Raw genomic sequence first — 27,679 nt, 5'->3', positions numbered from 1 at the left:
TTGCTGAAACAATGATCATCATTACTCTTCTTTAGATAGAGGTACATTGAAAGTAAAAAAAAAAGAAGAATATTGTCAGTTCACAAGAATTCACAGAATATGATCTTTGTAAGAGAAAGCTTTAGAGGTGGGAGTGATTTGATTAAAAAAATAAAATAAAAATAAACCTCTGGCAGCAAATTTCTGCCTATAAATACACACAATACATAGAAACACCCTGCACTGCGCTGGTACCTATTATGACCTCACTAACAGAAGAGTAGTAGCATATCGATGTACCAATGTTTCACCAACGGCACCTTTCGACCCTTTTTCAATGTAATTTCTGAAGGGGTTGAAAAATCAATGTCTCTTTAATGACACATTTTCACGAGAGTGCAGTAGCATAAATAAAATATAAGCCATCTCCAGCACCCTGTAGTAAAGTCGTGTTTCGTTCATTATGCATCGCTGTGCCTCTGACAAGCATGGTGTAAACCAGCACCATTTCTCAGACATGACACTTTGATTATAAATGGGAGGCTTGATACTGTAGCACGATATGTTCCCTGGAACGGGGAGAGAACATTTGCAGGTTTATATGCACTTACACCGCCCACTTTTTCGAAGTATCCGCCATTGGCGCCAAAGTGGATCAGCTGCTCGTTGAAGAACCAGGTGAACTTGAGCTCCAGAGACGGGTCGTGGGAGACCTGGCACGGCAGGACAATGCTCTCTCCCACGGTCACGTCCAGGGTGGACGGAGGTGTTGTTATTATGGTTGGCTCTGGAAGACACCGGACACATGCATGTGTGAATGTCAATCACAAGATGAAACATGAGAAACTACATTAAAATGCTCTTCTAATAGCTCTGGGGGGAGGAAGTGGAAGTTCCCTGATGGCTCCCACTATTCCTGTTACAACCCATCCATCACCCTCATGGATATGTCAGATACACATGTAGAATCAACTAAAACCGGGGCGGGGAGAGGTGGTGGTTTCTTCCTCAGCTATTCTCTGCAGACCATGGTAGCCGGGTCTTCCTGTGCATAGAGAGATGCTCCATGTGTCACTGTCAGCCAGGCTTTAACTCCCCCAGCCTACTACAGTACCAAGTCCCTGAAGGAGCCTTGAGGAAAACAGTAAACAGGAGCGCCTGCTCCCCCTTCACGACTGTGCCTCTCTCTCCGAGTCTCTGAATGCGGCGTATTACTGTTGTTTCACCTGGGAACGAGGCGTGGTCCCTCGCCTCCACCTCAGAGTGGGCTGCAGAACAGGAAGAGGCAGGCAGGGACAGATGAGAGAGGAAGCCTGAGAGGAACACAAACGGCTTTGTTCTGCCGTTGCAAGGCGCCTGCCATCCTCTTGGGGGTGCTGTGAGTACTCTGTCGAAATATCCGCTCTGAGCATAGAGTAAATTACCCATAGCAAATGATTCCAGGACAGGCATAGATTTATGCTGAAAGTGCCGGCAATGCAGTCCTCTTCATCCAGAATGAATTTGATACCTGCATTGCATGTCCCCCACTCAGAATGTGATTTATCTAGTCTTTTTTTTCTGATATCAGCTGAGAGCTATCAGCTGGTATGGTTTGTTAGACACAATGAAGAGCTGCCTCAAAAGCTTCAGGCCGCTTTTGTTAAGATGAAACGGTGAGCTACTGTACATAGAGTGAAGTAAGTAAACTATCATAAAAGGACACAGAAGAATTCTCTGTATCTGAATTTAGCTTCGCAGACAGAACAAATGACAGCTCACCGAGCTGAGTGTGGAAATAAACGGTGAATCAGTTCTCAGGAAATTAGGCTTTTATTGAAGGTGCTTTTCACGATAAGTGACCTTCATAGTACTGTCATGTTCTTTTTTACTCCTCACAATGAAATGTCCAGATGACACACAGTATAGTCCTATTCATCACACTGTGTTACAATGCTGAGAGAGTACAGGCTCTTGACTTCCAATATTGCCCATGAGATGGCTGTTATTGTAAGTGCATTTGTAGAAAAGTCTAAGACAGACAAGTGTAAAATGGACACTGTGAACAAACTGCATTTCTCTACTATAATTTGTGACAGACTGTATGGTTAACCAAGGTTGTTTTCACGACCCCAACTGAGCTATTGAGCATAATTTGATTGATTTCTATACTATATAATGCCTTGTTACCTACTGTCATCGAAAGAGAGAGGAGACCAACCGTCTCGCTAAACAGGGTCAATCTCAGACAAGATTGAGAGCAGGTAACCATGCCGACGGACTCCACAGCGTCTCCAGGGACAGCTGACAGGTTGGGCAGCCAGGAAGTGGAGGAACAAGGGGGATTGCATAGTAATAATGTTAAAGGGGGAGGTCAGCGTCCAGAGCTGGTGACTGTTTACCATGTGAATTAATGTGGATACTTCCTGTCCTCTCTGTGGCGTGAGCGCACACACCTTGCTCTCTCTGCACGGCAGCCCGCCCCACAGACAGCCATCATGAATAATGCTCACACACGCGGCCGACAAGGACGGGCACGCCCAACCCACCCCCACCGAGACTCCTGGGTAATTTAAATAGCCCTGGGTGGGATGTGTAAACGTGCATTTTTCTCTGGTGTACATACTCCATAGGCCTCCACTCCAGGCTCACTGTGCGCACTTGAATAATGCATAGTGTATTGAGAAGTCTTAAGGTTCAGGAATTTCAAGGAGACAGTCAATCTGATCCCTTCAAGCTCAGATCCACATGACTGGTCCTTGGCAACAAGGTGTCAAGGATACAGCAACACCTTGTGGAAATGGGTTTCATCTGAAGGTCATCATCAATGTCAACAGAGCAACTTATTGGAATAGGTCAGGCCAAGACTCAATATAGTTACTTTTTCAGTGACTGGTTGAATAACAGTATCGTAGCAGCCAATGTAATCCTCAAAGGTGTTGTCCCCTTCAATCTTCTGAATGAGCAAAATGTAATCCGTCAGAGCCTTTTACCAACTTGTTACAGGATGTCTTTTAGAAATATATCATTAAAGTTTTTCTATTTCTCAACTTTTTCAAGGGGCCACAAAGGAAAATCTACAGCAAAACACACATTTCCAAAGCAATTCCAACAACGCAATAACTACGTAAATCTCAAGGACAAATATCAAAGAAGCATTCACTTGGAAGTAACTACACACAGGTTCTTATGAGCAGCTCTCAGCCCTGTATTCACGTTCTCAAGACTGGTCATTCAGACAATTCAGTTCAGCACCTGTGGAAAATCACACCAGGGGAAAGTGACAAAGGCAATAACTCCTGTCACCTCTCTGGATGGTGTTTTTGAGTTCTATGATAACCTGCTGTGACCAGCAATCCTTTTTAAAGCGTGCTAGACACAAAAGAGAACAAAGGACGCCCTCAGATGTAATTGGAAAGCTGACACATTAGCCACTCAGATCAGAAAATCTCACCGTTCAAAAGTGCAACCAGAATAATTTCACATCACGACCAAGTATGTAAACTATATCTCAGTCGTAGCCTGGGAAGATGAATGGTGTCTAATGCTCAGGGCAAGAAGGGACTCAACATGGAGCTGATTGGAGTTTTGAGGCCACTGACCAGATGCAACAGTAGTTGGCAATGCTAATTGCTAGATTTCACCTGCACTGCTGGCTAATCAAAATTCAGGGAGAACATTGCTAATCAAGAGGGATTCATCTGTTAATATCCCCCAAGTGTTGGAATAATGGGGACATTAACAATGCTCATCTGTCCTGACTGCTCTGCTGTTTGCTAGGTGGTTTATTTACATCTAAAGTAAATTAATACATTGTGACAGGCATTTTTTCAGTATTCATATCACCACAGCCAATTTAAATAAACCCCTGTGATCTCCCATGAGGCCTACTATCGCCACGGGTATTCTCCCAACTAAACAGGTTTCCAATCTTCAATGAACTGAAGTGGATGTAAATTACCCTGTCCCATTTTCTGAACGACATCGATTGTGACAGAGAGGCACAGGATCATATATGGACAATTTGTACATCAGCTGAAGAATGCAGCTCTCACATATGATGATGGAAAGGAAACCATTCAGGAAGAATGTCAAATCAAACCCATATTCCTTTTGCCAGAAAATAATGAGAGAACAACAGTGGGGCCTATTTACACAGAGTAGATACACAGGACCATTTTTCTTAGCCAGATTGGAAATTCATACAGCCATCATACTGAACCATGAGTGGCATTTGCAGGGTTTCAAAAAGCAGTGTTTGTAAACTGAACTATTCATAATAAACGGTGAAAGCAGTGTAATTATGTGTCATTACCATACAGTATATATTGGGGGGAGGGGGTGGGGGGCACATCCCCCCAATACTCAGATTGGCTCAAAATGTCCCCCCCAATATATAGCCTACAGTAACTGATATTAAAAAAATATAAATAAATTGCTATTCTACGACAAGCAACCACACCACTGCCCAAAATAATAATTAGCAAATGACAAAAAAAATATAAAAAATATTAAAAAGACATGTAATCATATTCCATAGCATATTCCACTCGCTAGCTTTGTGTGATGTTAACTTTGGAAAGTTAATTTGTCACACATTCACCCAGCCACTAACAGTGCTCACGGGCATATTCAACTAACGTTAATGTCTTTATTACATTATATTTGTTAGAAAGCCCATGTGAAGTTTGAGTTAAGTGTCAATCATTTATGTTGCAATACATGTGTAATTTCCCAGTGAGTCATCATGAGCAAGAGGAAGGGTGACATTTGATAGTTTTTGGGCAGCCTTAGAAAAAAAGAAAAGTAATAAGAGCAGTGAGAAACATTACTAGTCAGACGATCGAATTATACAGTAGGACAAAAGATGTCAATGTTTTTTTTTTATATAATAAGCATTGCCATTCAGATCAGAATCAAATCAAATGAAACTTGTTATTTGTATAGCACATTTCATACACAGAAATGGTTAGTAGGCTACCTGAGCAAGAAACCCCACTTGTTTACTGATAACATATCTTCCATGTTGACTCTAGTGTGTTCAGAGTAAAGACAGAGAATGAGAGAGAGAACATGACCAGACAGGGAGAGTGTATTCTGGTGACATGGAGGTGAGTGAGAACGGAGCAACTATTGATGAAATTATTGTAAAAAATAAAAAGCATCCCATGTGTAAGTGATTTTTATATATTTAACATTAGAATGGCAGGAACGTTTTTGAAGAGTTTTCAAATTTCTTTTTTTTTTCCGGGGGTGGGGGGGCAGATTTGATTCCCCCCCAATGTTGACTCCATGGTCACGGCTGTGGTATAATGCAAGACTTATTATGTCTGGAAGCACAATGCCATGCTTTACCTAGAACAACAATTAACTCTGTATATCCATTAATGAGAAACAGTGACACCTTGGCCTGTCTTTTCCTCAGCCCAGTAAGCCTGGAGCGTCTGCTGCTCTCTGATTATGTGAACCACTCTCAGTAGGAGTGAGTGAGAGAGAGGCATCAGCCTAAACCCATGGCCAAGTTCACTCTGAGCTCTCTCCTCATCCTTGATTGCTGACTTTAAAGCATATAATACATATAATCTATGATTCCTTATTAATCAGGGTAAGGAAATGCAACTTGATAATGATTTACAGAAGATATACCATACTGTAGCTGACACAGAAATGGCAAGGACTGACTTATAGGCCTATCTGTTCTTTACTCTATTAGCCTACTGTAGGTCAAAGTACTGTAGTCTCACAATACCAGACAATCGAAGATCTTCGCCTACCAATCGTGTGGAGAGTTAAATATAGTCGCTAGAATGGTGGCGAGAATTATGATAATAATAATAATAATAATAATAATAATAATAATAATAATAATATTAATTACTTTGGATTGGTTATGCAATGCAATTCTTTTTCAACTCTCAAATTGTTTAGAGCATTTAGATACTGACTTGAGTGAGTGAGTACAGAAGAGCATTAGGGCCAACAACAGTGTTTTTTTTTTAAGCTTCTGAGTTTAAAGTCAGAAATTCTGACTTTTTTCTCAGAAGTTATTTCTGACTTTTTTCTCAGAAATTCCAAGTTTTTTTCTCAGAAATTATTACATTAAAGTCAGAAGCTTAAAACCCCCCCCAAAAAACTCAGTTGTTGGCCCTAATGCTCTTCCGTAGAGTGAGTCTAAGGTCTAAGGTCTAAGAACTATGTGAAATAATTGACTTTACTTTTCTGTGCATAATTGCTCTTGGCTGGCACAATGTGATCAAAGGGCCGTTATACAATGGTTAGTTCTGATTCTTCTTCTTTCGTGTAACGTCAGAGGTCCAACTCGGTGTCGTGTAGCCATGCCAACATCTCGGGTCCTAGGTCAAGTTCTGATTCTTGATTCTGATTGGCTGGAAGCCGTGTTAAAATACTTTGTAACACACACCTGGGACCGCATATCATTCCATTTTCAGTATTAATGCGCCTCCCATTTGATCCAATGCATTGTAGTTGTTTTTGTTGCTTGGCAACCCTTTTGTTAGGGGAACTATTTTGCTCGGCGGAATTGAGGGAATGATGCTTCGTTTTGAATAAATGTTAATATTTTACATTGCTGTGTGTTTATTTTACACTAATAGCTGTAGTAACCGTTGTATAAAAGCCGTGTTTTTTATAACAGCTAGGGGGGTTTAAGGCATTCCACTTCACGTCGTGCCTAACAACGCCCCCTAGCTGTTATAAAATCACTAACTAACACTAACACACGGCCTCGAGTGGTTTATTGCTTAATTCCCCAATAGACCCTTTCAATGGTGCCAATTGAACTTTGGGTCACTAGGGCAATGACAATAAAATTGCACTGAAAACTGTGGTATTATTGTTTTAAATATGAACATTCTGTGAAATGGTCAATAGGCAAATCCTACCCCCTTGACATTCAAGGCAGATTGAAGCAAATTCAAAAGTAAGTGAAATTGCTTCAAAAAAGTATTTTGACTTTGAAGTCTGTAGTCTAGACCTCTATTTGTTATTATGTATTTTATGAAGAAAAAGTATACAGTAGCCTGCATATTCTGGGCCCACATATTAAACATACAATAATAGACACTATCTATTTAATGCTCCCTGATAAATGTCTTTATTATTTCACAAAATGCAATCACCTGTTTCCAAGGCAACTGCTTTGCAATTCAGAGATAGTAGGATGAAATTCCAAAAGGTGTTTTAGTGGAGCATACTGTTGACTCTGCATTTCAAAGAGCTTTAGAGATCGCTAACTTGTAGAAGGAAGAAAATTAAATGGATTGAACCTTTGAACAAAAATGACAGAGTATTACAAAACAGCAGCTTTGTCTTCTCAGCTCTGTGAGACATTGCATTCTACTTTAAAGGGAGAACAAAAACGCAAAAAAAAAAATCAAATTCATCTGTCATAAGAGAAAAGAAACAATCAACTGAGGCATCATCAAGACTTATCTCATCCCCCAGTGTCTTTATCGTCATACTGCATGGTATGGGATGTGCCTTTCCAGAGAGTTGTCACCTTGGAACTTGTAAATAACATCCATTGCCTAGGTTTCAAAATGTAGCACAAGTCTGCAGGCACTAAAACTATAATAGTAAAGTGCAAACAAATGTTGCTCTCCTGTAAGCAAATATCCATCCTGTTCCATTACACTCGTGTGTTGAGTCAAGTGCACTGCATGCCGTATGACAAATAAATAATTCTTCTTCTTTTTCTTCTTCTTCTAAAGGCTTCATTAGTAAGAGAAAATAGACACTGTGGCTATCACTGACAATGTTCCTGTTTTTGATATTATCTCCAATAATCAATTAGTTATTCATGTGAATCGATAACACTTTGAAATGTGAATCCTGTCTCATTAACATGATTTCGACTTATTCCCAAGGGTCAAAACAATGAGCAGATCAATGGTCTTATAACGGAAAATAATGCCTCTTTAGAAAGAAAAACAACATATCACTGCATAAATGAAGCCACCTGACCTCAGCGCAAAATAAATCGCCAAAAAGTTAAAGTTCAAAGAATATGTCCCCAGGGGTTGGTTGGACAAGGTGAGAATTCCTTCCCTCGTGGCAGAGAGGGGAAGGAAAAACAGCCGCACGCACAGAACAAAGCCACCCAATACACAGCACCTTACACCCGCCTCTCATTCATATTTAATGACATATAATAAGCCACACCAACAGAGCAGAAATGCAATCCCCAGTCCCACAGGGTGACTCCTACAGATGATCTAACATTGTTGGCCTTCCCGTGTCTTTAGCACAGCAGTCTCCCCTCACTGGCGTGGTGGAGGCTCAGCTCCGAGGACTTTCTCCACACTACAGAGCACAGAGAGATGCTAGTGGAGCAGCCTTCTCTCAGTGCTTAATAAGTGTTCAGGGCAAAACACACTGACACCGTTCTTAGTGATTTATTACTGTGCATACTGTAGATGGTGTATACTGTGGGTTGGGGTAGGTAGCACACTACTGTACTTTAGGATTACTATGTACAGCCAAATTATCTAACGTAATTATCTAACATGATTGTCTTTTATACATCAAGATGGGTCTAGGTGAACACTACAGATGAGTATTCAAAAGTTTGAATGAAACATCGCTCTAAGCTGGAAATGAAAAAAATATACATACCTTTTACAGTGATACTTCCAGAACTGCTTGCCACTCCAAACTGGTTTCTTGCCACACATGTGTAGAATCCAGCATCTTGTTGGGATGCATTCCATATTCTGAGGTTTCCATTTTCCAGAATAACAACTCTGCAGATAGAAATGCGCAAAGATTGTTCATTGGACCATGATCATACTGTAGATGAATACCATACAGTATATTTCACAATTGCAGTCAATATGCAATGATAAACCTGTTCATTTGACTTTAAAATCGTGCTACTGTACATCTAAGTTGCTACTCTACATATGTCTTTGCAAAAGGTAATTCTTGTTGGCTTTGTGTTAGCATACTGTAGTAATGATAGCTACCCTATTACAATGATGTTACAGTATTTAGAATTACAGATGCTTGGAAGTCTTCGCAGTGCTGGGAAAGATTTTCTGATATTTCTAATTAGGGTTTGAGGGTTGACAAATATGACCTAAATGATCTTGAAAGGGCTGATTCATTCCCCACAGGACTGCAAGATCGAGGAACCCTTCCCTTCTTCCCAGCATAGCCTTTACACAATGGTCACTGTAAAAGGTCAGTGGTCCTTAACTTAGCTCGACATTTCACAAAAAGAAAAAAACATGCAAAAATGGAAATAGTGACCTTGAAAGCAGAACATTGTGAGAAACCACTGAAGGGCCAATTCATTAAAACCTGGTGGACTCCAATTATGTGAAATGCTGTTTTGAATCTGCAAAGTGTAAGTATGCAAAGAATGCACTGCAAACAGTTACAGTACATGTACTGCTCCATTCCATGACAATCAAATTATTGCCTACAGTACAGTATATGGAGCATATCTAGAAATTGCTCAGTTGGTGAAGCCACTTATTTTGAGGCGCTGTGTAATGTATGTGCTATGCTACAGTATGAGGTAAATACACACACAAGAGGTGAATACTTTAGATTATACTGAAAAAAAGCATTAATGTCCTGTCTGTTTAATCAGTAATACACCAAACCTCCAACACCACCCAAACCTGACCTTCCAACACCACCAAAACCTAACCTTCCAACACCACCCAAACCTCTTAAACCACCCAAACCTGTCCTTCCAACACCAGCCAAATCTATCCTTCCAACACCACCCAAACCTGACCTTCCAACACCACCCAAACCTCCAAAACCACCCAAACCTGACCTTCCAACACCACCAAACCTCCAACACCACCCAAACCTGACCTTCCAACACCACCAAAACCTGACCTTCCAACACCACCCAAACCTCTAAAACCACCCAAACCTGTCCTTCCAACACCAGCCAAATCTATCCTTCCAACACCACCCAAACCTGACCTTCCAACACCACCCAAACCTCTAAAACCACCCAAATCTATCCTTCCAACACCACCCAAACCTGACCTTCCAACACCATCCAAACCTCACCTTCCAACACCAACCAAACCTGACCTTCCAACACCACCAAAACCTGTCCTTCCAACACCAACCAAACCTGACCTTCCAACACCACCCAAACCTGTCCTTCCAACATCACCCAAACCTCCAACACCACCCAAACCTGTCCTTCCAACACCAACCAAATCTGACTTTCCAACACCACCCAAACCTGTCCTTCCAACACCACCCAAACCTGACACTGGCAGAAATAAGAAGAATTGAAGTATGTGCAGAATTCACAATACACCATTACTTAGGTTAATTCCCATCACTTGTAAAATAAACAGTTAGACATTAAGTCAAGTGTGGGCCTGATTATCACAAACCGTTATCATTAATGTATTACATTGCTGCCCTCCCCCCCCCCCCCCCCCCGAAACAAGTATTACTAGCCAACATGGTATCGTAACCTGAGTGTTGTTAAAATTTTAGCAGCCTTTCTTACAAGTCTAGAGAGACGGGCTCTATGAATACTGTACTGTAGATTTGATTTTGTCTGGAAATAAGTATATAAATTGTCTCGTGAAAAACAGGACCTAGACAATGGTTTATTTCTGGTTGCAGGGAGGCCAAAACTACTGTACATACCATCAATTAACCAAAAGCTTTTTACAAATACAGTCCAGACTGACAACAAATAGGGCACCACATTTTTTTTTAACTAGATCAAGCTATGACCTGGTTTATGACTACAGTATGCAGTGCACAGCTTGCAGCAATACCTGAATATAACTAAATACCTGCATTTGTGCGCTATGCTCTGTACAGTATATATCCATAATCCCCTTATCCTCAGGGACCAAATGACCTACTGTATCATGCGACTGATGTGCTCTGTACAGTATCTTCTGGGAGGGCTCTCTGTACAGGGGGTCCAAGTGGTGTTGTATAGAAAAACAATGGCTCTCACCAGGGGTTTCAGCTCCTTTGAACCTCCACATTGAGGGATATTAGAAGGATATCTTCGCTGACCAACTGCTACAGTATACACAGAAGAAAAAGGGGAAAAATGGTGGGGTATATTTATGTGTCGAATTTGACGCTAATGTAGGAGGAGCCGAGGTGAAACAAAAGTCAGCTGAAGAAAGGCGTGGCGCCGGGGTAAACGTCTTACAGCTCTGCTCCTCCTCCTCTGCCACCTCCCTAGGAAAACCCCAGACAACGTCTGTCTGATCTTCCCACCATCTCAGCAGGGTCTGTCCACCTGAGGGGAACACTGCGGAGGTGGATCTATCAATAATTCACCATGTGAGAGAAGAACACAAGTGCCACTCTTCTCATCTCAGCCTCGCCCAAGTTTAACGGCAGCAGCAATAAAACCTCCAAAAAAGAAAGGACTGTATTCCCACACAAGGGGGGGGGGTCTAAACACACTCATGCTATCCTAAAATCACAGAAAATGTTTTCAGGAGAGATCAAGCCGGAGAGAGGTAGTAGACAGCATTGATCTTCTATGTCCTGCGACAAGATGAAAGACACAAATAACATCAGTCACAGAGCTGCCATTGCAGCCACTGTGAGGAACAAATTACTGGAACGTATGGTCTAAGGCAGAATCCTTTTCCCTTCAATACTCTGAGAAATTCTCTGTGAGACACTTCCATTGTGAGTAGCATCTTGTAAAATCTTTTTGGTTTCAATTTAATGACACGAAAAACAGACATCTTCATCACTGATTCAGGCACTTATTTTTGGTGTGCTTAATTTTATATTGTTTAGAGGGGTAATTACATAAGGTAAAATATGGATTTAGCATAAATTATGATGGGAGCATAACACTTCAATACTCCAAATCGTGTCCTCCCTTTCACACAAACACACTGATTGCAACTGCTGATGATTGCTAAATATGTTGGTGTAATATTGATTTAACCATTCATGCCAATGCTAAATGCAAGAAGACTTCCTACAAAAATTGGAGGGTTCCATTCATAAACAGCAACATTCCCATTCTCCCAGCAGTCCACTCCCTCCCACCCTCGGTCTGACGGGTGGCGTGACGACCCCGTGCTTCTGTGTGCCCTTCATTAGCACGGTAAATAAAACAGGGCTGTGGAAATAGGGGTTAAGATTCTATCAGCAGAACTACTCAGCCGTGAGACCATGTGAAAAAAGGCTGTCACCCGCTTACAGTGATTTCACAAAATAATGACCATCGTCCTGTTTGCTTTATACATAGAGTACAGCACACACTCCTGTCTCTCTTCTTTCTTCACACCAGGTTGACCCTAGACTCGCGAGTTGGTCTCTAAACGCTGTGCTTGACTAGAGACTGATGACATTCGTCCAGATTTCTATGCTAAAAGTGGATGGCAATAATTTGAGAGATTGAAAAAAAAAAAAAGTTTATCAATCCAACATCTCTAGGGTGGTCCTTCCTAGTGAGGCAGTGAATTTTTTCGTTTTGTTTTGATTCTCCACTCCAGTCTGATCTAATTTCTGGTAAGGTGGGTATTTCACCCTATTGGAGATGTAGGCAGTGGTTCATTGGTAGCATCGGTTTTCGCTGCTGTTCTAGCAAAGATTTTCGATGGAGATGTCTCTACACTTTCGGAGGCGGAGATCTTGAAAGTCTGGCATCGCAAGACTGCTGTAGGTTTACCCCAACCCTCTCTGTAGCCACGCAGTACAAAAAAAGAGTCTCAAACTGCAGCAATTGGAGTGCATGGAAAGGTATTCCAGGACATGCGCTTGACTGTGTGTGTGTGTGTGTGTGTGTGTGTGTGTGTGTGTGTGTGTGTGTGCGCGTGCGTGTGGGCTCAGTGCACCTTCTACAGTATGTTAACCTCACCGCAAGGTATGCGTTAAACAATGGCGCTTTTCTTCACTGACCACCATCGACCTACCTCCAGGTGGTGTTTCTAATCATAATGGTATCAAAGTGCTACTGTAGAGAAGAAGGGGAGGAGAGGGTTGGATGCCATGTCTATAGGGGGGAGAGGTTAGGTCACCATATCCTCTGAGCAGGACAAAAGGTGGGACCTAACTTCAAGTGTTGATCTATGCTCTTGACTGCTTTAAAACCCTGAAGTGTACAGTGGGAAATGTGTGGCGTCGCAAGATAAATTTAAAGGCGGTTTCTCCACAGGTTCCCCGCAGAGCTCAGTGTTGGAGAGAAAAAGCTTTGTCAGCCACGTAAATCAAGCCCCACTGCTCAGCCTAGATCCAGAAAGCCCAGCCCAGAGCATGGGATGTAGATGGTTCAACTCGAAACAGAGCAATAATTTATTTTTGGAGTATCGGGGCAAAGAGTACTTGGCATTGTTGGTAAAGTTACCAAGCAATTACAGGCCACAATAATAGGTGTGGCAACGAGCTGACTTTATTTTTATCACTTCCAGCAAACCAAATGGCTGATGCTGGTGGAACAGCGACACCTGGGTATTTACCTCTGACAATTCTCCAATATAGCTGTAATTGATATTGATTTTTACTGTACACCGACTTGTCCCAATTCCTCTTAGTTTGTCACGTGCATTATTAGAGCTACCTAATGATCCAGGAAACAATGCCTTTATGATTGGAGATGATTTACTTTAAGGTGCTGTCTAACATAAAATGAGGTGCAACCAAAATGTCAGACCCATATCTCAGCACAACAGAGAGATAATTCAAACGCCATGTTTATGACGGTTGCTGTATTAGGGTTAAGTACAGAAACAAATGGCTGCAGGGTGCCATATAGCTGTCTTGCCAATGTCCTTTACCTACATGTAAAGCATCATGGAGCTCAGCATAAAACTCCAACAACAAAACAACCATGCACACATCTCTATGAAGCATCTACAGCTACAGTATTAATGCGATCACTATTAATGAGATCACTGGACTCTTGTCAGTCAGATAGGAGGTTGGTATTCAGAGACTGCTCCACAGTGCTTGAACTTCCACAGAGCTCTCGTTGACTGAAAAGGATGATAAAGAGTGGTTGACAGAATAGGCACTCATTCCCCTTTTTGCAACTAGGCAGTGGTGAGCAGCAGGACATTTGTTCTTTCTTTTTTCATGTCACATTTACATTAGGGGAAAGAAAGAATGATTTGCAGGCTTTATGGAAATGACATTTCCTTTCAGTTCACTGTGGGTTGACCCTTGTCTCCAGGGCGCTCTGAAGCATTAGGGTCTCCATAGCAATCCACAGCTTTATAAAAACACAACCAGGGGACAGGCATGTTAGCCTCCAAAGGAAGAATTCATCTCTGCTTTGTGAAACAAACACACTCCTGTGCAGAACATGCAGGGCTGCAATGTAAAGGGAAAAATGAGTATTTCCCCATAGACCTACAGTAGCATGAACAGGCCTCGTATAGTTGGAACAGTAATAACCCTTTACATTATATTTGATACCAAACCAATACGCAAACACAGAAGTACTATAGTTGACACATTATTTGTATCTGAATCATTTCTAATGCTAAGAGCATGTGAAAAATGAACCCAAGTACTTTCTAGCAAAAAAACATCCCTAAACAATATCTGCAAAATCCGAAAACAAAGTGTCCCCAGGCATATAACAAGACTGCTTATAGTTGTATCACCTTCTTTCCCATAATGACACTCCAAACACAATCTGAGCATAAACACAGGAAATCCTACTGTCTAAGGACTCCTGCAGTAATGGATGTCTTGTTTTTGTTCATGCAGCGACGAGCAGATTGTCTATTCCAGGTAGCTGCCTCCATCGAGCATGCTTATTTGGATTGTCTTAATTCCCGGCTGTAGAACAGGAAGAGATTGTGATGGTAATTGCATTGGGAAAGAGGGTTTATCTGGTTGGACCACAGAGGGATGGTGGATCTGCTGCTACGGGAATCCTTATAATCACAAATTGTGCTCTCGGTTTATTCCGTCCGACTGATATTCATCTGCTCCTCTTGTGCCAAGGTATCCTTCAGGAATAAAGAGCACACGCATGTACCAAATACATTGTCTGAGGAACCAAGATGGATTACTTGTGCTGTGCAGGCGGATTCTCACTTTGAAAAATGATATCAGCAGCAGTCTCCCAGATAAAAATAATCCCAGAGTGCAGTACATGGGACGCAGATGGGTAAAGAGGGTTCTGACCTAATCTCAGCAAACATCTTGAAATTCACTTTTGCTCCAGGTTAAGATTTATTTGGGCTTAGTCGATCAACTGTTTGCTCTGTACAGTAACACGTTTCCTGGACAGAGAGTGAATAGAGAAACGTATAAGCAAACTAGCTCAGCATAAAAAAAGGATACCAAACAAGTTGATCATTATGACAATAAAGCAATTATGCATCTTAGGTTTTTTGTATATTGATAACAGTTATGCCAAAAATATAATATTGTGTACATATCAAAAGGCATTGTCTATATTTGTTCTGTATATAATCAATATTGAGCACGGGACGAGAAAAGATCAAAGGGTGAATCATGCATCAAATCGTTTCACTACTTCTTTAACAGCAACAATCAATCAGTTGTCTGCAGCAGTGATGGACAGATAACGACTAGTACAATATCCTTCTATTCTCTAGTATTTTTACATTTCCATTTGGATCTAGCTAAGACCATCTGTTAAAGAAATTTCAAAAAGGAGTTATTTGAGTCACATCCATAATTATGATCAAACAGCTACACTTGGCTTTGAGTAGGCTACATTATGTGGTGTGTATGTGTGTTTTAGTGTGTGAGTGTGTGTGCGTGTGAGTGTATTTGACTGTGTTTCTGTATGTGTGCGTGTGTGTGTGTGTGTGTGTGCGTGTGTGTGTGTGTGTATTTGCATGTGTGTATTTGTGTGTGTGGGCCTTTGAACACGGCGTGTTGTGATGTGGTGTCCAGAGAGCTGCCTGGATACTCCAGCAGGGTTCTAATCTCGGGCCTGCTTCTCATCCTCAGGTGGCGTGTGCCATTCTCCTTCATTTGACATTCCAGCCGCTGCCGATGCCACGGAAATGGGAGGCTAAGGCAAAATCTAAATAAGCAACATCTGCTGGCCACATCAACCTATCAGGGTGGTGGCGCCTCACTGCTCAAGGTGAGGTAATGAGATAAGTCTCTTCCGCTGCGAAACCTCTCAGTATTCCAGCATGGCACCACCACCACCTCCACAGAGAGTCAGAACTCCACTCCACCAGCAGATGTTCAATTAGAATCAAATGAGGGGAATTAGCGACGTGATAAGTATAAACATGAAATGACATTTATACATGATAAACAATGTTCTTTCATAAGCACAACAGCATGCAGCCTCCAAATTATGAAACTCAAAATAGCGTGCTGGGTCTCCCGTTCAAAGTGATAATTGAATCACCTGCTTTATTAATACACCTGTTTCTGCTCTGTACTCGTTAATTAAAGGACCTCATAAAATTACGCTGAAAGACTTTTGATGAAAATCTTCTTCAAGTGATAGCAGGATCAGAGAAAAATTAACACAAGTACTGTATGCTGCCACTGTTTGTCTTATCCACACTAGGGTTCCGTCAATGTCCGTACCCACATTGGTTCTTGCTGAAAACAGCCTGGCAGCCAGATGGGCCTTCAAATGGAGTTCAGTCTGTGACACAACACTTCATTTATGTAAGAGGCATCTTCATTTCCTCAGCCTTCAACAGGGCTGGGTCATAAGCCCTGCTAGAACAAGAACTGGGGCAATCCTATACTAGTTAATCCTTGTTGCCCCCGATTCAGCAGCACAGCCAACAGAACGACTCAGACAAAGCACCTGCTGGGGCCAATCTACTGCACAGTATATTCAGCATCAGGTGTAGTGGCATTGTTTTGCATGGACAGCCAGGTGGATGCTGCTTACTCCGACATCAACAGCTTGATTCTGTTAAATGGCCAAGAGGGTATGGGAGATGCTGGGATTTTTAGCAAGACCCAGACTGTAATCACAGACTTCTGTAAAAACTGAGAGAGGATTTGCATTACATGAGAAGAATAAATCCATTTGCCCCCTGCTTCAAAAGCCCCAAAGGAAAATGTTTTTCATAAAAATAGATTTCAAGTGAACTAAATCACAGATCTTGCCTGCTCATGACACAGTGCAAATTAGCTTTATTTAATCTACCCCATACTTGACATAACTAGCTAACGCAGAGCCACAAAACAGATTAAGGTGACACTCTTAAAAAAAAAAACTCTCTTACTTCACTCCAAAGGCATGAAGCTCAGTCAAATCACACATTCCAGATATTTGAGTTATATGGAATACCAAATGTGCCAAAATTAATAAATCGTTTTTTATAATGCCACATTTTATAATGCAAAGCCACATTTCCAATCCTTATATTCAAATGAATGGTAAGTGGTTATCTCTGACTCAGACCAAGGCAACAGCACCATGGATAAGAGATCTTGGATGTACGTTAACGGCAACACACTTTTTTATGAATATTAATGAGCCCTGCACCTGCCACACTGCATTTCGGGAATTTGCAATGACAATTTCCGGCGGATGGAAGGCACTCAGTTGTTGTGCGATGTCTGACATAGGAGAGAAGAAAAGCTTCTCAGAATTATTGAGAGGCTGCCAACAACCTCAACACTGCCAACCGCCTCAACCTGCAGCCACCGCCTAGAGGGCCCAAGTGTTTCGGGCCCGTGTCCAAGGTAGGTAGTTAGCTATGCCAATTAGGTCCAGTTCTGTAATAATAAGAGAATGAGAATCGAAGATATGTGTCTTTATCACTTGTGGTAGCATAACTAAGTTGGCTAGCTAACAGAGGCATTTTGCGCTAACGTTTGAGACCTTTTTCCAGTTCTGTTGCTGCATAGCTAGCTAGATAACTTACTGTGTGTGTTTGAATCAAATAGGTTTAAAACCATTTAAAATCATAATTATTAACTCCAGGTTCAGAAGTTGCTATGTGATAAGCTGCAACTGCTCACAAGATGGCGCCTCCGTCCCAAACATGCATGCAACATGGCGTAACTCTTAACTTTGTCTTTTATTCAATGTAGTTTGGTGGTCGTGAGCTCGGCAGTTATAACCTATCACATACTGCACAGTAGCACTTCTGATCCTGGAGTATTCCATACAGTTCAAGTGCAAGTTCAAGTTTGAATCCTCAGGGTCTCAGCTGGCAGATTGTGTTTAAATCACGGAGAGGAAAACACAATGTCAGCAGTTACTCAAGTGGCTACTCATAAGGAGACAGTTGATTGTGTGGGTCTTTCATGGTGGAGCCAGTGGTGACATATTGAAATGGCATGTTTTTATGCAGTGGTCCATGCCTGACACAGCCCACTTATACACTCATCAGCAAGACCAGCTCTGCGCTCTCAGCTGCTTTGTTCCAGCTGATGTCATCTAAACCGTGTCCCTGCAGGCTTGTCTGGTGGAGATAAGACACCCCCAACCCGCCACCCCTCTACGGGTCTCCTGCAGAAAAAAAAGGGCTGCTGCTATGAAGATGGATTATCCAGCTGGTGACACTGGCTCCCCTCCCTCTAAAGCCACTGTGGAGCACTAACGCAATTAAGGCAATTTATCTTCAACAAAAAGGGGTTCACAGCCTCCCCCCCCCTTTCCCCCTGATTAGGCACACTCCCGAACAGGTGACACACTCACACACACACTTATTTACATAAAACAATAAATGTGATTATTGATTACTGTCAAGGAAGGTCATTGCGCTAATGCTCTCGCCAGTCTTTGATGGATGATGCGGGACAATGTTTCTCCATTCATTTGCATAGGTGAATGTGTTTCTGTTCTGATTTCTTAAGTGCTAAATAATGACCACTGTGGAAATATTCATCCTCAAATAACACAGCCATTCTGAAGGCAGACAATATGGCCTCCAATTGTTCTAATGATGACAACGATTAATGATAATCACTTTCATAGCATGGCATTTCAGTCAGTAGAGTCAGAGAGAGAGAGAAAGAGAGACCGAGAGAGAGCGAGACACACATCAGAGAGTCAGCACATTCCATAGCTGACATATATTTTCAGGTCTGCAAAAAGTTACTTGGCATGGATTAATCTATTGACAATGTGATCCAGCATCCTGACAAGATTCCATCCACTACAATACAACCGGGGACAGACGCGCTGCAAACCCTCTGATCTGCACATTTTTCTTTTTAATTACCTCTCTGTCAAAGGCAGGCCAGGTGGTCTGAACTGAATATCATTTCCAACTTCAAAAGAGGCCCAGGGCTCCACTTGCTTGCAGATATTCCAGTATTCAGTAGAATTTCCTCTGCTAAATGATTATTATGATAGATTATCTTCATGCAGTATGGGAATTCATCCGAGCAATAATCTAATACCTGATCTAGAAGCATTCGAATGAAGTCTCAGCATAGTGAACAGCATTTGTGCCAACTTACATGGTAAATAATTCACTATCCAAGTGCTTAGAAATGAATCGATTGGCATCAGAACCAAGTCATGTTGTGCACTGTAACAGGAAACCAAGGAGCTGAAAGAGAGAATGTCCGTCTATTTCTAAAGTGATGTGGCTGGACCTGCTTTAGTGCAGTATCAATCACTCCAAGGTACACATACGCCAGCGTCACGCCACAGGAAAAATATGAAATCACTCACTGCAACAACAAAACATTGGACATGTAATCCCAATGATGGGTGCTCTGGATGGATATCTGTGCAGGAGACAGCGTCCTCTGGTTCGACAGGGCAGGTGAAGGACACCAGAGGCGTAACCATTATGCAAACACCCTGGCGGCATGTTTGACAAGCAACAACACTTCTTTGTGTATATGTAAAGTTTGACGAGACCGTGAGCACACAGGCCTGCTGTCCGAGAGGCTGCAGCACTGGAGACTCCCCGTGGGTGAACCCTGTCTGTATAAACCACACACACACACACACGCACATGCTTACACACACACACACACACATACTGTATACACGCACGCATGCACGCGTGCACACACACACACACGCGCGTGCACACGCACACACACACACACACACACACACACACACACACACACACAACACACACACACACACACAGCACTGTCACTGGGTTAACACTCTGTCCCTGAGAAACCCGGACACATGTCAACCGCCAGTAACTGGTCTGGTGTCCCCATCACCCCTACAGAGGGTGAAAAGTGCTTGATTAGCAGGTGGAGTCTACCCAACAGGCTGTTTCTCTGAACATCCTAAAGCATTTGCCAAAGACCTAGCCAAGCCAATTATCCAGCCCCTCCCACTGGCTGACTGGCCTGCTGCACTGCAAGTAGACTTCAGAGACTAAATGTCAAGAGATAACTGCACAAGCAGGTTTCCATTTTTTATTTTCATTGAAAGGCTTCAGCAATGTGCCGCTCACACCATATATAAGCATAAATGTAACTTTAACACCAGGTCATTAGGTAAATTGACTGCACGTATGAGTTAGTCAGTATCAGTCAAAGGTTGTGTAATAATGATGATTAGAATCAGCATGACACAGCTACAGTACATATCTGGACGGAAGGAAACCAGTGTCAGCTCTTCATCTATACTTATATATTCAAGCCTGACCAAAAAAACTACCGTAGTCCAGGGCTAGAGAAATGAAGTAGCTCTCCCGGAGAGCATCAGTGGTACAGAGACAAGAGGGCAGACTTACCTGCTGCTCTCTCGGAGAGCCTCCTTGCCTTTCTTCCAGGAGATCACACCCCAAGGAGACATCTTGGGCCTGCACTCGATGAGCACATCCCCGCCCTCCCTCACCAGCGTCTGAGTCCTCAGTGGGTTGTGGGAGAAATCTGGGGCGATCTCTGAAATGGGACATGCCGTGTTGAGAAACCCAATATCTGTAAACCTCTCCCACATCCCGTGCCCTTGATATTTCTCCTTTTTGAATGCTGTGTTGTCTCGGGTCGTGTTGTGTGTTGAGAAGTCTCAAGTAGCGGGTGTGGGGTACAGGGCTGGGGCTCAGATTGTGGAGGTAAGAGGAAAAGGGGGTCCACTCAGGTGTAGATTACAACAAAAACAATCACAGAAGAGGGGTCTATCTTTATAACCCCAGAAAGTTTTCATTGTAAAAACGACGCAGGTGAAAACTGCAGCTTTTGTAATGACAGCCTCGTTTGGCGCGGCACTTCAAAGTGAGCTGCATGTGTGTGCCGTTGGCGAGGGAGAGGACACACTGCACTCTTCAATTAACGGAATCGTTTTTCCTGCTGTAGGTAAACAAAAGGGAAATGTTGCATCCTTAAGTGTTTCAGCTCAAATGGGTTTTCACCGTGATGGTTGTTCCCTCCTCTCCTGGATCCTCCCTTGCTTTTGTAAAGCACTTCAATTAGCCTCTCTCTGCCAAGGACTGTCGATGACATTTTTACGTTCAATTTAACCCTGGCGCGTTGGCTGTGTAGAGTCTAATTCCAATCAATGACAAAACAATGATCCAGCCTGCTGTGGGATGAATGGGGAGTGTGAGCTTGAGGCCAGGCCTGAGTGGAGAGTGACAGGCCTGACAGGGCAGAGGGGGGAGGCTGTCTAGGCATACATCACTGCCTCTCCAGCACATTCATCTTATAATTAATGCTTTTCAATTAGTGGGCAATTATTGAGAGGCTGGAGGTCAATCTCCGGTGGGGCAGGGCTGGGAGAAATTTTACACAAAAATCTGCAAACAAACGCAGCATGGAAAATACAAAAGTAGGCTACACTATGCATCAATGTACCACGCACACAGACACAAATTCCTTAATTGTTTTGCCTTACCGATAACTGTGAGCTCTGCGTTGGAGTAGACTTCTCCGTGTTTGTTTCCAGCCACACACTGGTACATCCCCACGTCTGCTGGGATCAACCGACTGATTGACAAGGCCCCATTGACCACCTGTATGCGCTCCTGCGAACACAGAGACATAGGCTTTAATGTAGTATGACTTATTCCCGGTGCTAATTTGCATAAAAGCACCCGGCATGCAAGTGAATTATGGTCTGGAAGTGACGGACGTGGCAATAAATCTAGGTTTTCATCCCTAATGGAGGGACTGGGGTTGGGTAGAGGGAGGTAGGGTAGCAGAAAATGACCCTAATCAATCTGCATGTTTATGAGAGTGAAATAAAACCACGGCCTATTTATATCTCTGGCTGCTCCACAGGGCCTGTTTCCCCTTCAGTGGCAGGAGCAGGGGATGAGAGGGAAAGGAATATCTTAACATCAGAGGTATACTGCATTGTGAAAATTGGTTTCCTGATAGGTATGCCGCATACATACTAAGTGCTGTATGCTGTTACAGTTGGCGCACGGCAAACCACACTGTAGGCTACACGGAGTCTTCTGTGAGAGGTCTCTGTTGTGAGTGGCCCATCAAACTTAACCTTGCTTATTACAACCCAGATGTGTTTCCTGCGCTAAAAGCTTAGCGCTTAGCTACTTTATCCTTGAGGTAAATTTATTTGACTAAAGTCAGTCAAGTAGTCTACACATATTCCCAGAGCACAGAGCATTAAAACTGAAAATGGCTCTTCGCATTTGTGTCAGTTTTTGCCGTCCTGTTGCCCTTGATCTACTGTGTTTTTCACAGGCTCACCCTGAATGTCCTAATGTCACGTTTTCATGAGGGTGTCTGCGTGGCGCTGACTGCAGTCTCAGGGGATTAGGTGCTGTCACATGAAAAGAGAAGCTGCCCGCATTCAAACATCACTAGCTAATCCTTTGTTTGAGCAGGTTGCCTCAGACTTCCCATAATGTTCAGTGGCTCTGGATATGCAGGGCGAACATGCCTGCTAGCAGGGTGGCGTATATCAGTCCGTGTGTGGGAAGCCCTCCATTTATGGCCACGATTAATTAAGCATGACATTCCTCTTAAATCAGCAGTTTTCAGGTGGGGACCTGGGGTTACCATCTGTACTGTGCTGAATGAAAATGATTGGCAATGTCATCGCCAACACGACCAGCTCACTTCATTTGATATAGCATAGAATAAACAACATTTGATGTAAACAACAGAGACTGTCACGGTCGAGACAAAAGCACTGAACTTCTGGTGTTGGACTTCTATGTATCATGCTTAGCAGTGCAGCAATGAGAGGTGCATTATAATGACATAACTGTAATATTGGTGGGTAGGCTAGCACTTCCCAATATGTACTAAACAAAATTTTAGATAAAACCAGGGTAATGCAGTATCATGTCTCGAATTAGAAAGGTTTCTATTGGTTTAATGTAATCACATAACAAATGATACATCCTCTCTCCTCCTGCTTTCCCTACATCTCAGCGGCTGACCTTTAGTTATTAGACTGATTAAGCTGCTCTGGTTGATGGTGACATTTAAAACAATGTAACAACTCTGCTGATTAATCAATTTATCCAAATACATTATTTCTCCATGTACTGCATCTACGTTAAGGGGAATTCTAGTCCACAAAGCATTTAACACCATCAAAGTGTCTAAACGTTCATCACAGACACACTTTGGGCATAACATATGGCCCAGAGATCTGCATTCAAACTACCATACATGTATTGGCATAAACTATGATGAGGTTCTAAAAAAGAAAAAGAAAAGCATCTTTCCCCAACTCTAGTAAAACAAGTTCTTATGCAGAACTTGTAAAGATTTTTTTATAAAATGTGACACCATGACTAGACAGATTGTTAATTATGCACTGCTGAAAGCAACCCTAATCTGCCTTTATGGGAAAAAGAGAGCCTGCTGCTGTTTGGAGCGTTGCCTCTGGCAACAATAAAACAGGCTTCGCTCATTTCCTCTCCATATATAACATCTAAGGATTGATCGATACCCTCTGTTTTGTTTGTGGCCATTTTGTATAATGAAGAAAATTAACATAAAGTCTGTTTATTTATTACATCCAAGCTGTGCCGTAGTTTGCACCATCAATCTCCTGCAAATAACCTGGACACGTGGAACCAGGAACCAGGTGGATCACACTCAGCAATATTAAATCCTATTTCCCAGATGCCATAAAAAATACTTCATTTGAACAGCAGATGTTTTATAGCTATTAAAATTAGTTTAACAAATATCAGGTCTACATATCATGCTATGTAGACCATGCCTTGGTTTATACACTTATACACTTTCATCTCTCCTTATTGTAGGAGTGAAGGGGAGTCTTAGAAACAAATTTGGATAGGACACAGTGTTTGTAAGGCTCTCCTATTTCTTCTTTGGTGGTACAGGATTAATGACTGCATTTGGAATGGAGATTTAACAGAAGATTATGGTGGCCCTTACATCATCCTCAAGACGAGCAAGAAATTGTTGGTTTGTTTGCAGCTTGGTCTAAAGGATTAACATGGTGGTTGGTCAACAACCAAGTTTTATATGATATTTGCACAAGAGGGCATTGAAAAAACACGATGAAAGTATAAACCGTATGTACGTAAAAAAATAAAATAAATCAAATGTGTCTTTGAAACCCTTTTAGATAAGTAGGTGAATGGTTTAAAGCCATACTCAATAGGAATGAAGGTGACTTAGACCCTGCTTTGTGATGTGGTTATTTTCACAACTGAGTACACTGAAGAAGCATTATGAAGAGTGGCCTGAACTGAAGTGTAGTCTAATTTTACAGAACCATTTTTATTACCATAATGCATAATTCTTGGCACTATAATGTATACAGTTAGCTGAATTTAATATTATAATTTGAAGGCAATTGTGTGTATTCATTTACTTTGCTGTTATATAAATCCCTTTTGAAATTACAAATGTGATTTCTTCAAGCCCAATTTGAAGAAATCAGTGATTTTTTACTTTAAGTCCAATTCACACCAACCTGACCGTTGGCCAAGTGCTTCTGACTGCTCCTGACCGCTGCTTGGCAGGCGTCGGACAGAAATGAACATAAAATCATTATCATAATATGGTGCCATGCACTTGATCTTCAAAGCTGGTTCTGAGCCTGGGAGAGAATGGCATGAGTGGAGCCCAAGAGGATATGATAGTAGAGAGGATGTAGGTGGAGCCAGATGGCAAGTCACACATCTAAACAAACACCTTAGTCCAGAGAATTCGGACTCAAAATGAAAGTGCAATAGTCCAATCATAAATCATTAAATGATAATTTGACTCAAAATGAAAGTGCATGTCTAATTATAAATCATTAAATGATACGTCACAATGCAAATCATGTTTCTATTGAATGTATAGTAATACATTTGTAAAATGTACACCTTTTAATAGCAATTTTCCACCCAAGGAAATGGTTAAGACAAGCTCACATTGTACCAAATTAATTATGATTTAGGATACTTTTAAACTTAGTAAACAAGTTGATTGTTTTAACTACTTCAAGTGAGTTGGGAGATATGCTCTGATTGGCTTTGAAGCGTGAACCCACCTCCACTGGCTCCACGTTCTCTCCATTCTTCATCCACCTATAGGAGGGCTTGGGCTTCCCGGTAGCTTTACATTCCCACACCAATGAGTCACCGATGGGCTTCTGCATGTCCTGGGGTTTCTCAATCAGTTGTGGAGGTGCTGCAGGATCAAACCAAGACAGTCAGTTCACCAGTGTCATGGAGAGGAAGCAGTGTGGTAAAGATGTTAATGGTGGACTTAGATGAACCCATTGTACATTTCAACAGCTTCCAGGAGATTAGTTATCATGACAAGAACCAATAGTTGGTCCATGTATGCTGAGACAGAGAATAAATCATCCACACCGAATGTATTAGTGTATCCATGGGTGGTGCCATATAAATACATCCCCCAATGCAATTTAAGTAAATTATGGTATAATTATACAGGGACAGCATTGATTCTTACAGTATCATGCAAGTAACTCAAGTCTAGTTAAAGATTTAGCAAAAAAACCAAGCTACATAGTGAGATTTACTATCTTCAAAGCTATACCGGAACACACTGTATGTTCCGGGTGATGTGTAGGTCAACCGGCTATCATCTATATCACACAAAGCTATTGTCAGGGCAAGAGTAATGGCAGAGACCATGCATTTCCATTTCGCAGACTACCTAATGCCACACTCAGGGATTGACCTTTGAGGTGACTTTTCTGTAATAGTACATACAAATCTTGACCTAATTGGCTTCTGCTACAGATTTGGCTTTAAGTAATGTAAGATGAAACAGTGATAGATCCAAAGGAAAATAATTCCTTCTGTGTTCTACATTTCATACATTTCATTGTGTGTGTTTGTGTGTGTGCGCCAGGCCCCCAGGATTCGAAATCTAAAGTGAAGCCCTATTGAACCGCGCCATCTTTGAAAAAAACGCGTCACTGATACCTTTGACATGTGCAGTCTAAGGTATCAATGATGCGTTCTTGTAGTCCACAAACAGATTGCATTCATGTGAAATGCAAACGCGCGTTCATGGCTCTCCCCGCTCTGAGTTAGCAATGAAAAGTGTCTTGCTTATTAATTTACTTTCGTCAAATATATCCGTTGGAAAACATATTTTTTTATCCAGGCATCTTAGTTTTAACTGTATAATTGTGACTGAACATGTTTTGTTTGCTAATAGGTGGTATTCTTTCTGTTTCGAGCTTGGCGGGTTAGCCTCGAACTTCATGCCGCAACGAGAGATCCCGTCTCTGGGTGGACAGCTGTTCAACTGCTTTGTGATGTGGTTATTTTCACAACTGAGTACACTGTCTGGAGCTATTTCGCCTGGCTGCCCATCGCGTTGTTGTGAAAAGAATGAATACCACCTACTAGCAAACAAAACATGTTCAGTCACAATTATACTGTTAAAACTAAGATGCCTGGATAAAAAAATATGTTTTCCAACGGATATATTTGACGAAAGTACATTAATAAGCAAGCCGCTTTTCATCGCTAACTCAGAGCAGGGAGAGCCATGAACGCAATATGTTCATGGACTACAAGAACGCGTCATTGATACCTTTGACTGCGCATGTCAAAGGTATCAGTGACGCGTTTTTTTCAAAGATGGCGCGGCCCTATAGGTCTTCACTTTTTCGAGCAGTCAGTGAATGGAGTGACCCTATCCCTTTCTATTAATACATCCATGGTGTGCGCGTATATGTATGTGTGTATGTGTGCGGGAGCGGGGGTGGGGGTGGGGGGGGGCTGTGAGGGAGGGAGGGAGGGAGGGAGAGAGCTGGAGTGAAAGAGAGTGTCTTATGTGTGCGAGTGTGTGGGTATGATGTACTGTATGTGTGTGTTCCTAAGCTTTACAAAGGAGCCTGTGTGTGTTTTGGATAGAGGTGCCGCCAGAGGAGATAGCAGAGAGGTACTCCATTATCAACAGTGATTTAGCATCACATCCATGTCACTGCAATCTTCCAGCGGAGCCTACTCCTCCCGCTCCACCTTTCAGGACCCCGTTGCTGTTGTTTTCTCCCACTGTCACTGCCGCCCACACCATCTCTCACCCACTGGGAGAGCATCGGCTCTCATTCACAGCTCACCAAATGAGTCTGGGCAGACCATCTCTGGCTGCATCTCCGGCCTCTAGTTCTTCTACAAGAACTAGAGCTAATGCAGAGAGGGAGATAGAGGCTAGCTGGGAAGGGCTTTTGTTACGTGTATTATCATGACAAGTTAGTGCTCGGGCAAATCTACTAAAGGAAATTGGTAACGGTGAGATAAGCAAGTATATATGCGTTTCTAGTAATCCAGGCTATCTTATGCTCAAGTAATACGGAAAATATAACAATGACCAAAGTCCTGCCGCTGATTGGCAATGATTTCATTATTTCCCCAGAGAATAATAGTAAAAATAATATATTCAATCGAAAGATCAAAAC

At 42.2% G+C, this 27,679-nt stretch overlaps 1 protein-coding gene across 1 annotated transcript in view; it reads right to left on the bottom strand.

Annotated features, from left to right (window-relative positions):
- The window catches only part of cntn4 (contactin 4), a gene marked incomplete at its 3' end in the record, with an annotated part of 86,974 nt that overhangs the window by 8,194 nt on the left and 51,101 nt on the right, over positions 1-27,679 (bottom strand). Inside the window, exons 8-12 of the mRNA XM_084441531.1 lie at positions 25,286-25,425; positions 21,689-21,818; positions 20,589-20,739; positions 8,593-8,720; positions 591-766 (exon numbers count right to left, since the gene is read on the bottom strand). Of these exons, the coding sequence (XP_084297657.1) occupies positions 591-766; positions 8,593-8,720; positions 20,589-20,739; positions 21,689-21,818; positions 25,286-25,425 (725 nt within the window). The remainder of the gene's footprint in view (positions 1-590; positions 767-8,592; positions 8,721-20,588; positions 20,740-21,688; positions 21,819-25,285; positions 25,426-27,679) is intronic.

This window comes from Borostomias antarcticus (assembly GCF_949987555.1).
Source record: "Borostomias antarcticus genome assembly, chromosome: 7".
NCBI lineage: Eukaryota > Metazoa > Chordata > Actinopteri > Stomiiformes > Stomiidae > Borostomias > Borostomias antarcticus.
Note: the sequence above shows the minus strand (reverse complement) of the source record. Positions and strands in the feature narration are given on the sequence as shown.